Below are 15,140 nucleotides of genomic sequence, written 5' to 3'. Positions count from 1 at the left end.
GTGGCTGTAGATTTTTTTTTACTCCACCCTACTACACTTCACTCTCTGCCACTTTCCAGTTTTCCTTGGGGGAGGAATTATCCGCCATGTTCGGAGAGTTTCTGTGTTAAAGGAGAAACCTTTAAGTAAGACAGAAAGAGAAGTAAAAACAAACTTTATTGTACTTGATATGGAAATTAAGTTGCCTTTTAATATTAAGATCCACATAGCTATATATAAAAGTTATTGCATTCTTTTTACTGATATGTACAAAAAACTGTTTTGTTGAGCATTTAACTTTGCACTACCTGCGAATTCCATTAAAAAATTTCTATCATGTTATCAATTCACTATATGTTAATTTTGTTGTTTTTCTTCTAGAGTGCTGTGAAAAATTCTGCTGCTCTGTGGGATTCCTTTCAGTTGCTGGTTGGATGAATATTTAAAAAAGAATAAAACATATACACGCACTGTTTGAAAAACTGCTAAATAAACAAATAGATAAGTGTGTGGATAAATTGGAAAAATATTTCCAGCTTTTAGCATGATGTCTTACCTCAAACAGCCCCCCTATGGCATGAATGGGCTGGGGCTAGCAGGACCGGCAATGGATCTTCTACACCCTTCAGTGGGGTATCCAGGTGAGCCCCCTCCCCCCTTCCATCCCCTCTTCTCCACTGAGTAGACACACTCAGGTCATTCCTTGCAGAGTTTGAAAAAAGAAATAAACCTGCCAATTCTTCTGTCTTGCCCTACAAATTACATGGAAAGCAAATAGGCATTAAGAAGGGAATTCTCCCTTCCTGCTCTTCCATTCTTGGAAACTGCACTAATGTTTGAGTTCAGTAATTGAGTGTTTCTTAACAATCTTTGAGTGCTTTTGCTGAAAATAAGTAACTATTTAAAAAAATGGAGAGCACTTTACTAAACCATTAATCTAAATTTTCATAATGGAGGTGATTTCATATTCCTGATTTTTACCTTGTTTTGCTTTTACATTCAGGTAAATAACTAAATATACCAAATGCGGAACAAGTATGTGGTGGTTTAAAAAGAACAGACTCAAGGCAGTGGGGCCCTTTGATAAACGGGTTGATTTTCCAAAGTTAGTTGAAAGTGAAGACCCAGGGTAAAGAAAGTGACGCTCAGAAGGTAGGAAGGCAGATGGAAGGCCGTCCCAGTGTCAAAATCCCCTAATCAAAAACTTGCCCTGAAGGAAAGTTTTACAATTGAGAGGGTCTGCAGCCAATTCACATTTTCCCCCCACTTCTTCCATTAGCTCGGTGGCCAAGAAATCAGCACAGGTTTTGCAATCGTGTATAGTCTGATGACAAATCAGGTTAGTGCTAACTAATTCAAGGGAATGCTTCATATCCCTATGATTGTGAAAGGTATCAAGTGCCAACATCCTGACTTGTAAGGCGAGGAGCTCGCTAGATCAGTAGTAAACTCGACTGGTTTCGCTAGCATTTATTTCCGTCTGCAGCGTTGTAACCTGAGCCTAAAACGCTCGTAGTTAGGCCAGTTAAATTACGTACGCTTACTTAATTTAGTAATTAAGTAAGCCTTGCTTGGACGTACTGTGTGTACTACGGGCTTCTGTGGAATTTACCTCCGAGTTAAGGTTTTCAGATATGGGAATAATATACAAGCTATTGAAACGTCTAGCTTCCGTTTTAACTGCCCTGTTATCTGGCGAGCCAGCCGCTTTGAGCTGTTGTCGCAGGTCCGAGGCAGCTCCGAAGTTCTCTTCTGCGAAAGGCCCAGCTGCGAGCCAGCCCGCCTTCTTTCGCCAAATTGAATGGAGGCAGCTCCCTTTCCTCTTTTGTACCATTTTCTGTGATTCATATTTATAGGCTAGAAACATAATCAGGTTTTTGTTTTCGTTTTGTTTTGTTTTGCTCTTGGCTCGGTGAGTGCACATTTCCCCCCTCAGGTTCCCTCGTGGGATCGGCCGGCCCGTTTTATAGAAATCTGTGGGGCAACTGGGTCTCTCCGCGGCTGGCGACCCGCCTGCGTCAGGGGATTGGTGGGCGTGGGAACCAGCGAGCGTGGTCGTCTCGCCTCCCCCTCCTGAATCGGGGCAGCGGGGAGGGGGGCACGGGGAGGAGGGAGCGGGAGCAGGTCTGATTGCCTCTTATCTTTCTGTCTCCTTTCCTTCCTGCTCGCCTTGCCTTGTGTGGTTTCGGGACCCTTTAGCCACCCCTCGGAAGCAGCGCCGAGAACGTACCACCTTCACCCGATCGCAGCTGGACGTGTTGGAAGCGCTTTTTGCAAAAACCCGCTACCCAGATATATTCATGCGAGAAGAGGTTGCCCTGAAAATCAACCTGCCGGAATCCAGAGTCCAGGTCTGGGGGCTTTTAAAGAGCGTTTCTGGGGCTGGGGAGAGACCAGGGCCTCTGTCTGCGGGAAGGGGGTCGTTGGGGCACGCCAGTTGGCTCGGTTCGCCTACCGCTTCTTTCAAACTCAAGTAAGAAGGGATGTGGACGATTCCTTTTATTGGAAAGATTCTCCTGATTCGGGGGTCCATTCTAGTCTCTATCTGGTCAGGGCCATTCTGACTCTCGCTTTAGGACTGGTATTTATTGGGGTAAATTACTCTTCTTCGCTCAGCCGGAATAGTAATTGTGCAAGGATCGACAGGCCCAGTGCTGGAATGGCAGAGGGGCACGCTGAAGATCCTTCTCGGTTTATTGAATCTGGCAACTTCCCTTAGCTCCCTTATCACTTTAGAGGAATCAATACTTTACAGATACTTATTTTCTCCTCTTCTCCAATCAATGTCAAGGCAACATCCGAGTCCTAAACACATGTCAATGGATACACTCCAGCACAAGTTAGTTTTCACTAATTTCCATGGCAATCAATAGGATTTTTTTCCTCACCTCGAGTGTGTCTCAGTAAAACTTAGGGTGATACTCGATGTAGCACATATGGTGCACAAATAGTGGAAGGAAGGTTAATTTATTCCTTTTTAATTCTTTTATGTATAAGATTAAGACTACATAAACATTTTAAGACTGCCTAAGCAACTTTAAAATAATTTGACATCCTAATCCTTAATGCACTTGTAACATTATCCACACTTGTTTATCTGGAAATAAATTTTACTGGGACTTATTCAAAGATATATTGGTTAAAATGCCACATTTCTTAAAACTGAAATCAGATTGATTTCATTGATTTAAAAGTTTTTCTTTTTGAATGTAGGAGTTATATTGAAAGCTGCTGATGCATCTCCAGTCCTCTGGTTGGTGGTTTAATTTGTAGTTGTAAAATGAATAAACTTGTGATTAAGATTTGGAGTCTTACCCTTGCTCCTTTATGTCAGGCCTTTTAAATTTATCTCCTCTTCTTTCCCCTGCCCGCAGCAACAATTCATTCTTCTCCAGTAGAATTGAATCTCAGTTGTTGATTTGAGACTCAAATCTGGACAGAAGGATAGGCACCAAACTATCTTTAGGATGTAAATAAGTGTGTAATTAAAGTACAATCACACCTTTGCCATGCAAGCTGGATTCTTCCTGTTTGTTTGCTATGTGTCCTATTTCTCACTGAGAGCAACTTGAAACCATGAAATGAAAGCATTTAAGGGGAGGGGAAAGAATTGAAATTGCAAGTAAATCATATAATGATGATTTCAATATGTATATGTATGGTTGGATCAAATAAAGCAGGACAGATTTCACATGCAATCATCACAGACCTGAGCTGTGAAAAGCGATGTATACAGAACATTTACAAAATCTGAAGTAGCCTTAAGATCATAAGCAATTTGTTGGGAAGTGATTGATTATTTTGCCAAAATTAACACATTAAAATTTTCTGGCATTTTTAAACTATTGCTATTAACTACTCAGGAATGTTCTACTTTTGAAAGTTGTGAAAGATTGCAGAAATTATATATTTAACTTTTTTTAACAATGGAAACAGCAGTTTGTGGATGCCTACTCATTAGAAGAATGGAAATACTAGATACTTGGATTCTGGACTAAATATTTAGGGGCTTGGATTGGTTCAGTGAACTCCCATTTACCTGTTGGCTAGTCTGTTTTTGGGTGGGGTAAGTCTCTGATGAGGAAGGCTGGAAAATATTATATGAATTTGACTTGTGTATAATCTGAATGAGAGATGAGTGCCCTATCTTGAGGTTATATATAAAAAAGGTTGAATTGTGCAAGTGATGAATGTAGCAGTACCTTTGCTATAGTTGTTGTACTAGTGGCAACATTTAACGTATACTGTGTAAGTGTTGTTCATTGTGACTCTGCCTCAGTCTATAGTGGGTCTTTCTTTGAAGAAATAGATATAAAATACTTTGTTACAGTTTAATGCAATAGAATATTAACAGATGTACATAAAACTCTGGATGCTGTATTCCATCAATAATATGGTTGTTAAAATTTATTGCAACATGATTTTTATATTAATGAGAACTCTCTCAAGAAGTAAAATAGACTAATAGAGCAGACAGATTAATCTTAACCTTAGATGAACAATTTAGTCTGTCCACCCTTTCTGACTTTTAATTTTACACTTTCACCTATCTTTTCCATAAACTAGTCTTAACATTGACTAGTAGGAGTTTGGAGGTCTGGTTCATTAATTGTGTTTATTTGGAATGGTATGGCAGGTGTAACATGTAGTAGAAGTGTGGTTGAATTTGACAAGGGATATCATGTCTATTCTCTTGGAAGTGGGTGTACCTGTTGGTTGGTTTAGTGTATCTTACAATATAAAATGCTGATGGAGAATAAATTAATGATATTACGAATCAAAATTCCATCTTGCTCCTTTGAATGCAAGGGATGATACTGCTTAGAGATGAATGCTAGGGGTGAATGGCTTGAACATAACAAAAAGTAGCCTGGAAAATAGGTAAAATGGTATTTGGTGAACATCCTAATCTCTCCTCTGGTATAAATGCACCTTCTATTTTCTAATGCAAGGCGTCTTAAAATATTAATTGGTAGAGGACAGGCAAGGAGCATTATAGTTTACTGACAGCTTTGGGAAAAATTAATCTGATGGAAGCAATGGGTCCGAGATCTTGATCATCAATAGCTTCCTGTCTCTGTAGGCTTGGGAAGGTAATAGTGTGTAAATTCTGTAGTATATCTTGTCCTGCTTGGATTCTTTTACTAAGGAATCACCTAATATCTAATCTTAGCTTCCTCCTGCATGCACTTTCTATATACATAGATCCAGAGAAAATGTGAAATGTATTTGTGAGGAATGCTCTCCCCTCCAACCAGCCCTCAGCCCTCTCACTGCTATACAGTATTAATAGCAAAAAGGACAGGAAGACCTGAGGGTTAAAGATTCAGGTACATTTATAAGTTCCAAACAAAGTTGATCAGTCAAGGGTGTGGTGCTAAGAATGAATATAGAAGCCTCTCTTCAAGATGGGGTTACTGAGTTACTGGGTTACCCTGATTTATGAGGAACCATTGATAAAGTTTTGGAAATTGGCAAGTACAGTGGAGATATAGCCAGCAGAATTGATGGCAGCGCTAAGAGAGAGATGGACATCCTGCCGACGGGCAATGAGTGTTGTGTGTGTTGTGTGTGCGGGATACAATTGCCCGCATCAGGGATGTCGCATCCATCCTTGAACGCTTGGCTTCTCTTCTGCTGGACCCATCCTCTGAATATGTTATTGGCGGTCCCACCTGTAGCTATTTGGGATGCACTAAGCTAGACTTGGTGGCTTCGCTTCCTGACAAGGCAGGATCAGAGAAGGGGCTAGAACTGTACATAGAACTGAAAGCTCTCTCTTTCGGTCTAGAGTCCCGGAGTAGTCCAGATCTGTTTGGCGCCGAAGGGAAACGTAGAATGAAAGGCGGGATGGAGGAGAAGGGAGAAGGAGAAGGAGAAGGGACAAGAGAGTTGGTCGTAGACCGGACTGTGGGGCGGAGCAGGGGGGGGGCAGACTGGGCCCGCCTCCTCCCTTCGGGTCCCCCCTGGGAGAACAGGGTCTCACGGAGTGCTGCCTTTGCCTCTCTTCGCAGGTCTGGTTCAAGAACCGCCGCGCCAAGTGCCGACAGCAGCAACAGAGCGGCAGCGGCGCCAAGAGCCGGCCGGCCAAGAAGAAGTCTTCTCCAGCGCGGGAGAGCTCCGGCTCGGAAAGCAGCGGCCAGTTCACGCCTCCCGCCGTCTCCAGTTCGGCCTCCTCTTCTTCGTCCAGCTCCAATTCTTCGGGCCCGGCGCCGGGCGGAGCGGCCTTGAGCAACCCGGCGGGCGCGGGTGGCGCAGCGTCAGGATCGGCCTCGTCGGCTGCCTCGCTGAGTAGCGCGCCGTCGGCCGTGGCGGCCTCGTCCATCTGGAGCCCCGCGTCCATCTCGCCCAGCGCCGGGCCGGAGCCCCTGACGTCCAGCGGGGCCTCCTGTATGCAGCGCTCCGTCTCCGGCGCTTCGTCCGCCTCTTACCCCATGTCGTACGGGCAAGGCGGCGGCTACGGCCAAGGCTACCCGGCGCCGCCACCCCCGCCGCACTCCTCGTCCTATTTCAGCGGGGTAGACTGCGGGTCCTACCTGCCCATGCACGCGCCCCCGCACGCTCACCAGCTCAGCCCGATAGCGCCCTCGTCCCTAGCGGGCGCCCATCCCCACACCCACCACCCGCTCGGCCAGAGCTCCAGCCACCACCATCATCACCACCATCACCATCACCACCAGCCTGGCTACGGCGGCCCCGGGCTGGCCTTCAACTCCTCCGACTGTCTGGACTACAAAGAGCCGGCCCCCACCGCCGCCTCCTCCTGGAAGCTAAACTTCAACTCCCCGGACTGCCTCGACTACAAAGACCAGGCCTCCTGGCGCTTCCAAGTCCTGTGAGGTTTGCCTCGGCCCCCGGCCCCTCCCTCCTGTAGCGCCCACTTTCTTCCCGGGTCCAGTCGGGACGGCCTCTCTTTCGTCTCGCAAGCGCGCTCCGTCTCGGCTTGGCTCTTCCGCGTGTTTGACCAGCTGGTGAAAGCGGCCTTTGAATTCGTTTCAAGAAAGGAAAGACGCTGTGAGGCAGCCGTTTGAATAGCCGACCGCTTCCAGCCCCTTCCCCATCACCGAATCTGGGCTGAAGGCTGCTGGGTCAGACCTGCTTGCCCTTCCTTGGACGTGCCGCTTCTTACCCCGCTGAGTTGACTCCTGACGTGTTATTTATTCGCTCCCTGGGATTATGTTCAGGATCGTTTTTTTTTTTTTGTTTGTTTTTGAAGCAGAAGAGGACTTCCACCCTTCTCCTTCCAACCAGCCCTTTTGCCCAGCCGGCTAGCTTTGTGACGCTCGCTCGCTCGTGTGCGTGGAAAGACAGGAGAACAGGACGCGCCTTTTGCTTTCTGGCCGACAGCAGACTTCGTGTATAGACCTCCACCCCGCCCTCCCCCATCCCATTCGAGGACCCCCGCACCCACCCCGCCAACTTCCCTCTGTAGGTTTATATTGCAAAAAAAAAAAAAAAGAAAGAAAGAAAGAAAAAGAAAAAGCGCGGTAGGAATGTACATACAGGGTTTAACGAGATCCATTCCAGCGACCCTTTTTAATGAAACAGCTGAAGGCGAACGCTGGAGGCTCTGCAGGTCGGAAGGGGAAGGAAGGCCACCCCTTCTCCCCCAGCCTATTGTCTTCCCTTACCCTCTTGGGGAGGGGGGAGGGGGAAAGCGATTGCCCGACGGAGTTGGAACTGGGAAGCAGGGGCGACGTGTTCGGGAGAGGTGCAGGGGAGGGGCGGCAGGGGAGGGTGGGCAGCGGAAGGCGTGCTCTGCCAATGGAAGCGAGGTGGTGGCATAGCATTCCGGATTGGCCAGTGCAGCATCGTCTGGTCCCGTTTCAACACCTGGCCGCGGGTCTCCGGACAGGTTTTTGGCCCGCTTGGCTCTTGGGGAGGGAAGGGAAAGACAGTGAGAGGACAAAATGTATAAATTACTCCGTTAATCCAACAGTCACCTGTTGACATGTAAGGCAAATCCTACCCTTTATCTACATATGCCGATAATAAAATTCAAACTGACGAAAGCCCCTGTCTCTGTTATCCTTCCTGGGAAGATAGGGCAAGGAAGAGGCGGGAACTGCCTTCCCATTAGCTGAGCTTCTCTGCTGGTCTTCGCTTGGGTAGAAAAGGGGCAGATCGCTGTTACTTCCAAGAGCGGCGGCGAAGGGAGAGTTGGCCCGCTGCACTGAATCTCCCTGAGCTGCTTTTTAATGTCTGTAATTGGATTGGCGTCCAACCAAAAGTTTGATGGGTCACATACGCAGGGAAAACGGTGTGATCGGGCCACCTCCCCTGGTTCTTTCTGCCAAAGCGGAAAAGTTAACCAGCGCGAACCTTCCTCGGAGACCGGAGAAGAAAATAAAGGGCCCCCTGTAGTTGGGCGGAAATGTTTCCATCTTAATTGCTTCCAAGCGCTCCCTCTCTCTGTCACAGGGCAAACGGGCGGCACCGAGAGATGGTAGAATGGCGCTGGCCGTGACTTTCTGTAAATCCTCTCTCGCGCGCAATTGTCTTGGCCCCTTTTCTTCATCTGGTCACTTGGCAAGAGTTTCTGGGAAGTGAATATTTATGAAACTTAGGGATTGTTGTAACCCTGTCACTCTAGGCTGAACAAAAATGTCAAGAGCAAAAGCGGAATCTATTAGCTAGTGAAACCGAATGATTACGAATACCTTCTGCTATGATATCGAAGGAAATTCAAAGGATGTTTAGGATTTGGTAAGCAGTGAGGAGGGATCATTGTTAATTCCACTACCATTTCGACACTCACCATAGTAAGACTGCAAATAATTTCCACTGACGTCGGTGGTGACTCTTAACAATACCTTTGTGTTCCACACTAAGAAAATCCAAAAGGTCTTTGACCAGGGTCGCACTTTTTATGTGGTAAACCCCACTAGAATTAATCTATAACTTCAGCCTATATTGTTTAAAATTTGAGTTTAAGTGTAAGATTCAACTGCTGGAAAAGAAACAAGAGAATTAATCACATTTTTAAATTTAAAAAATCTATCTTTATCTTTACGTTGCATGCACCTATATTATACCTGGAAATACATACTTTTTTCTTCCTAAAAAAGCAGAGTTGGCTAAAACTATCAAACATAAAATAAAAGACAATGGAGGCAGGAGTTAAAATGCAATGTAACCTATCAGAAGACAGTAAGGGAAAAGTTATGCTAGTACTACAAGCCAGAATAATACAAAGTTTCCCTTCTTTTTGAAAACTTTTGAGTTTCATTTTTTTTAAATTCTAAGAAAGAAAGAAAATTTTTTTACCTGGGTCAATTTAAATTCACCAGTTCTAGCTTAAATCAGCATATATATTAATGTTAACGATTGTTTTGCTCTAATCAGTGAGACAACTATTCATACCAGTGCAATGTCTATCGGTGTTATAGAGTTGTTCCATTTTTCCCACTCCTGAAATGGACTGAAGTTTGGGACAAATTTTTATTTTCAATAACTGATTATTTTATTCTCAATTGTTATTTTTTTATTGAAAATTTTATAATTAAACGAATTATTCGATTTGGGAAGCGAAAATGATTACTTATATAAACGATGGTTGCAGAAAGGAAGGCTAGAGCCAATATTTCACACTCCCCGTCTAAAGCTCAAGGCAGGGGTTTGTTTTCACCAGGGGAGAGAGAAGAGGTCCTGTTACCGGAAGCGGAAAATGCGCCCTTCTGAACAGGTCTTTAAGCAGCGCTTCTCCCCACACCACGATAGGTCCCCTCAGACCAGGAATTCCCGGCGGCTCTCCAGAAGGGAGTCAGCTTCAACGCCCAACGTTTTTGATTTCTTTGGGCGTGGAAGAAGGGCCGCAGCAGCCGCCCAGCGCTGGCAAACTCGCACCCTTGCACACCAGCCTTTCTCGACGTGCAGCGTGCCGCGACCCCTGCCGAATTCTAGACAGCCACTTCAGCGGACAGACGTGAGCACCCTCTTGGGGGATGGTACGCCTCCTCCCCCCCCCGGTCGGGAAGAAAGAGGACGCCACTGGGAATGGGGGCCTTCAAAGCCTCCAGGGGCCCCTGGAAAAAGACCGCCTCCTTTCCTGCGTACGCTTTCCCTTAGCCAGGCCAGCGGGGCAGAAAGCTGGGTGGCTGCGGGTGTTAGGAAATGGCAGGAGGGCGCAGTTGCCAGGGGAACACGGTTGCGCGGCACATTCCCTGTCGCCAGGCTTCTGCCGGAATCCGGTGCAGGCCCAGGAGGGAGAAACCGACAAGGCTTCGCGCCTTGCTAGAGCAACTTGACACCAGAGCGCCGGAAAGACAGTCTTAGGCCCCTCTGCAGTAGCAGGTGCCCGGACATTTTCCTTTCTAGGAAATGTGAGTAGACAATTCCTTGGAGCATGGGCAGAGCGCTAATTCCTAATATGCATCCGTCTTTCGTCCGGATTAAAGGGAGATGGGCTTTTAAGTGGCCCGTTCTGACATCCCGGACCTCTGATTTAGGCATTAATCTCTGCGTGACTTTGCACCTTGGACCCTCTTTCACCTCGGCCCCGGCGTCTTTTGAGGCGGCGGCGGCGGATAAATTGTGGCAGAAGGGCAGAAACGTCAATATAATTAGCATAATCGTTTAACGTGGTTGCAGTATTCCTCGGAGAGCAGCTGGGCTAAACTATGCCTTCACTCATTCTCCGATCTTGCACACTTTCTTTGCACACGGAGAGGAAAAAAGCCACAGGACTGTCGGGAATGGAGCCCGGATGTGCCTCATCCCATCGCGGTGTAGGGTTCTGTAGTACTTCGGCAGACTTCACCCCTCCCATGCACGGCCCGTGTTAAGATAATAACATAATTATTTTAAACCACACATCTATGGTATTTTTAATGGGACCAAATGAGGGTTCTGCTGTATTAAGTACGTACTTCCCCATTCCTGGGGTGGGGGAATCGACGAGCGAAACGTTTGTCCAGAGAGGCTGGAGCTCCAGTTTTCTTCCCTCGATCCTTCCCCCTCCTCCTCCTCCTCCTCCAGCGAAGGCAGCTGCTCTGAGCCATTGGCTGAACCGATCCAGCTCCCTGCCTCACCAGGGGCTGCTGCCTCTTAGGTATTATGCTCAGATAGAGGCTCCCTGGGTCATAAGAAAGGGGGGGAGGGGAGAGAGTTTGGGTCGGTTTCCCCCACAGCCCTCCCGGCTTTTCCCCTGCTCGAGAAGCGGCTGAGAGAGGAGTTGCTTAGCTGGCTCAGGTAGGATTAAGCTACCAGACTGGCTGGGGAACACCGGCATCTTGCCGCGTGAAGTCCGGGCTAGTGGGTGGGCGAGAGCAACTGGGAGAGAGAACGCGTGTATGGCGGCGGCGAGGGGCTCTGAGCGCGCGAAAGAGAACAGCCCTCGGGAGAAAAGTTTTTCGGGCAGCTGCGCAGAGCCTTTTACTTCCAGCAACTGGAGGACGGCGCTTTTCTCGGCTGGCTCCCACCCGAATCGAGATTGTTCCTCACAGCGCTCCCGGCCACCGCGACTCCCTTTTAGACCTGTAATAAACTCTCTTTGGGAGGGAAGCCGCCAGTCGGGCACCCGGCCGGCCCTCACCCACCCCCCACCCCTGCGTGGCCGACATTTCCAGCGCCTCACTCGGGTAGGTGTTGCAAGAGACCGGCAGGAGCGTGCGAAGAGCCGGGGTGCTGCCGGGCGAACCCGAAGCGGAACCACTTTTTCCACACCTGCAACGTAATTAAAGTTCTCCTGGGAGCAGCCCTCTTTTCGTCTTCTTCCCCCCGCGGGTCACGTGGCAGCGGGCGAGCAGTCGCGAGAGGCGGGCGGTGGAGAGGACCAGGAGGCCTCGGGCGGGCCGAAAGGGCGTTTCTTCTCGGCTGCGAGATGCCCTCCGGGAAGCCGGGTCGAAGGGAGGCGCGAGCGCTGACTGCTCGAACACCTGCGCCGCGCGCTTCCTCACGCTATTTTTCCGCCAACTCAGCTCGGCCGGTGCCAAGAGTTGCGGCACAACCAAGGGGAAGGCACCGCCACCGCCGTCGTGGTGCCACCGCCGGCGAAGCAAGGGCGTTCGACGCTCCTCCAGCGTGCCTGTGATTGAAAACGCCCGAGGCCGAGTAGCTGAGTTCATCGGGCGCCTGGCGGAGAAGCGCAACTTCTCGGAGGTTGCTCGCTCGAAAAGGCCCGCGCAGAGATGCGCCGCTGTCTCTTCCAGCGCTTCTCCACGGCGGGGCGAAAGCAGCGGTTCGTTGCTCAGTTCGCGGTGAGGAGAAGTAGCTGAGCAGCGGGAGATTCAGAAGAACGGGGAATCTTGTTTCCGCACAAGCGGTTTATATCAAGAGCGCGCGGCTCAGCTCCAATGAACTCAGCTCCGTCTCTCCCTCGTTGGTTGCTGCGTATCGGTGCTGCGTAACTTTGCCCAAGTTCCCTTGCTTTGAGGGAGTCTTTGGGTAGCGTTGGCCGAGAACGGTAGCGGCTGGCTAAGCAGAGTTCCAGGTCCGAATGCTTCCAAACTTTCTCGTCATAAAACTTTGGAAAACGTTTCATGAGCAAACATTTTAAGTAGATTTCCCTACCAAAGCACTACCAGGCTGTATTTATTAATTACCCATTGACGTAATCTAATGCGAATGGAGTAAAATAAGACAAGCAGTAGGACAAATGCGCTGGTGAAGTGGAGGCAACATTTCAGTCGTCATAGTTTCTTCTGCAGTTCTATTGAGTCCGCCAGGCTGTCATTTGAGATATTTTTCTAAATTCAAGAGGCCAAGCAACTACTCTAGAGACCCCTTGCTATTTTCTGTGGGTGCGAATGTGCGTTTGTATTCAAGTCACTTTTAAGTCTGGCTATATTAGTAAGTTTTCTGTGTTCAAATTTCAACCAGGATACTACAGCAGCTCTTGCGAATCTAGTCTCTGGTTTATATTACTGTATGTGAAAGAGGCCAAGGCTACTGCAACCAAAACCAATGTACTTGAGTAAGAGCCATCTCTAAACAGATCTGTTCAAGAAAATCTGCTGAAGTGGCACTTCCGCAATCGGTTAATGGGGGGGGGGAATCCCAAATGACTTTTACTTGCTTTAGAGCAAATTAAATTGCACTTAGGTTTTTCTGCATCCAGTTGAAATTACTTCCAATAAACATATGGATGTATTCTTATGGCCCACATTGTAGCTTGGTATGCTCAACTAGCAATTTGGTTGGTTTTCACTTCAGGATATCCAGAGGTCCTAGAAAACCTGATGCCATGCTTGGCTAAATTCTTGCACTAAAACAACCACTACTTGGGATTGAAAAGCAAAATGGTTTATATCTACCCATGCGTATTTCAGAGGGATGCAGGCATTGTAACATGAAAATATAAAATTAATGTCTCCAAAATAAAGTGAAATTAGGACCTAAATCCAACGGATACATTTTAAAAGAAAGAATCCATTAAGATCTTAGATCAAGATATTTTAAAAAGTTAGAATATCAATTTAAGAATGCAAACCTCTGACTGACTATGCTACTGATAATGCAAGCTAAATTACAGATTTTCTTCCGGCAGCTTCCTTTAATTTTCTCCTTTTCAAAGTGAACAAAATTAAAAGATGTTTTGCTCATTTTCATGTCAATATTTTCAGTTTGGGTTTTTTTTGTCCAGTTGCTTTGCTCTATGACTGGGTCTCAACCTTCCTAATGCCGCGACCCTTTAATACAGTTCCTCATGTTGTGTTGACCCCCAACCATAAAATTATTCCTAAAACCATTGAAAATATGTGTTTCTGATGGTCTTAGGCGACCCCTGTGAAAGGGTTGTTCAACCCCCAAAGGGGTCCCGACCCACAGGTTGAGAACCACTGCTCTATGATCTATGTGACAATGTCCAATTCTGGTTAGGCAGGAATCAAGATGGTTGTGTACCAAATTTGTGAACAAACCAATCCAGTTTGGTAAGGATGTGAGGCTAACATGATGAAACTGACTTTTCTCCAGAGTAAATTGTTTCATAGATTTAAAAGAAAATATTCTTTTAAGTGAGATGTTCCTTAAAAGTCATTATTGACTCAGCATTCCCCATGTTCCTAGTGTGTCATATAAAAATTACTTACACCCCACATTTAGAATCTGGAAGTTGGTTCCCTTGAACTCAGTGGGGCTATGTAGTGAATAGAAATGGGCCAAATGAGTTGAGATGTATCTCCTCCCGCTTTTCCAAAGAGGGGAAATCTACTGCAGTTCTACTAGATGCGCCCACTGTACCAGGTCAGGTTACCAACATTTGCATTGCTGGAGCCATCCCTCTGCTTCAGACCTCAAGTGACCTTCCTGCACTGTTCTCAGAGTGAACTCATTTAAGAATTTGAAGAAAGGATGTACCAGAAGGCAATTGCAAGGGTATTTTGTTCACCTTCAGGGCATAAGAGGTTGAGCATCATGTGGCAAGACACTACAATAACAACAATAATGGCCATGTTGAAATGTGCACCTAGACTAATTTTAGTGGAAGAAGCCAAGTACCCAGCCATCCAGAAAATCATGAGCTGTGGACTCCTATCAAGTACAGAAGGAACCTGAACAACTTCAATTTAATGAGCTTTCAAGGATCGTGTGTATTACTCTAGCTAATTGGGAAGGGAGCATTGTTTGCTGAGTCCAGGCATATTGGTTATACTGCAGAATCATCAGCTTCCTGCCCCTCCCATAATTGGAGGGCACTCTGATTTGCTAGGCCTTGTACTCCTCTCCAGACTCCATTTTTTTTGGGGGGGGCACTCTCCCATAGATAATTTTTCCACTAGGATGGGGGCGAAGTTAACCCCACCATTTGCCTGGCTACTGTGGCAAGAGTAGGAAGGCAGTCATGCATTTCCTTGGTTGTCTGGCAAATGAAGCAATGAATCTGTCAGTTCTCAGGTTCAAGAGGCTCTTTTATGGCAAGGTGGGAGTGATTACTGACCCTTGATCTCATTGTGCGGTGCCTGTAGTGTAAACACAATCTTAATGTTGCTGATTGTCTAGATGGGAAGGACAATGTTAATTGCCCAAGTATGTCCATGCATAGTCAAAAAACTCTAGCAAGTTGATCACCAGCTGCAACCCCAAGAACAAGTGGAAAGCCAGGGAGAATGATGGAGAAGTGACAAAGTCAGCCCTGTGGCTAGTTGCCAATTCATTGGGCTCTAGAAACCCAGAAATTGGATTAAAAACATTATGTCGTGCCAACGTTTCTCGATTGTAAG

The 15,140-nt window shown here is 47.0% G+C and overlaps 1 protein-coding gene across 3 annotated transcripts; it reads left to right on the top strand.

Annotated features, from left to right (window-relative positions):
- Positions 1–523: 523 nt before the first annotated feature.
- On the top strand, positions 524–7,228 carry OTX1 (orthodenticle homeobox 1). 3 transcript variants are annotated; one of them, XM_070956558.1, is made up of 4 exons: positions 524–620; positions 2,179–2,330; positions 5,994–6,163; positions 6,275–7,228. In XM_070956558.1, the coding sequence occupies exons 1-4, from the start codon at positions 524–526 to the stop codon at positions 6,816–6,818; spliced, it is 963 nt and encodes a 320-aa protein (XP_070812659.1). In that variant the 3' UTR covers positions 6,819–7,228. The 3 variants fall into 3 exon arrangements, with proteins under 3 accessions (XP_070812659.1, XP_070812656.1, XP_070812649.1); XM_070956555.1 differs by having other exon boundaries at positions 524–624; positions 2,159–2,330; XM_070956548.1 differs by having other exon boundaries at positions 5,994–7,228.
- The last annotated feature ends 7,912 nt before the right edge of the window (positions 7,229–15,140 follow it).

Source organism: Pituophis catenifer, unplaced genomic scaffold (assembly GCF_029215685.1).
Source record: "Pituophis catenifer annectens isolate HBS135680 unplaced genomic scaffold, rPitCat1.0.hap2 SCAF_1, whole genome shotgun sequence".
Classification (NCBI taxonomy): Eukaryota; Metazoa; Chordata; class Lepidosauria; order Squamata; family Colubridae; genus Pituophis; species Pituophis catenifer.
Note: the sequence above shows the minus strand (reverse complement) of the source record. Positions and strands in the feature narration are given on the sequence as shown.

Coding starts and splice junctions, on each gene's coding strand:
- OTX1 (XM_070956548.1), top strand. CDS start 524: ATGATGTCTTACCTCAAACAGCCCCCCTATGGCATGAATGGGCTGGGG. Junction 621..2,178: donor CCCTTCAGTGGGGTATCCAG/GTGAGCCCCCTC, acceptor GGGACCCTTTAG/CCACCCCTCGGAAGCAGCGC. Junction 2,331..5,993: donor TGCCGGAATCCAGAGTCCAG/GTCTGGGGGCTT, acceptor CTCTCTTCGCAG/GTCTGGTTCAAGAACCGCCG.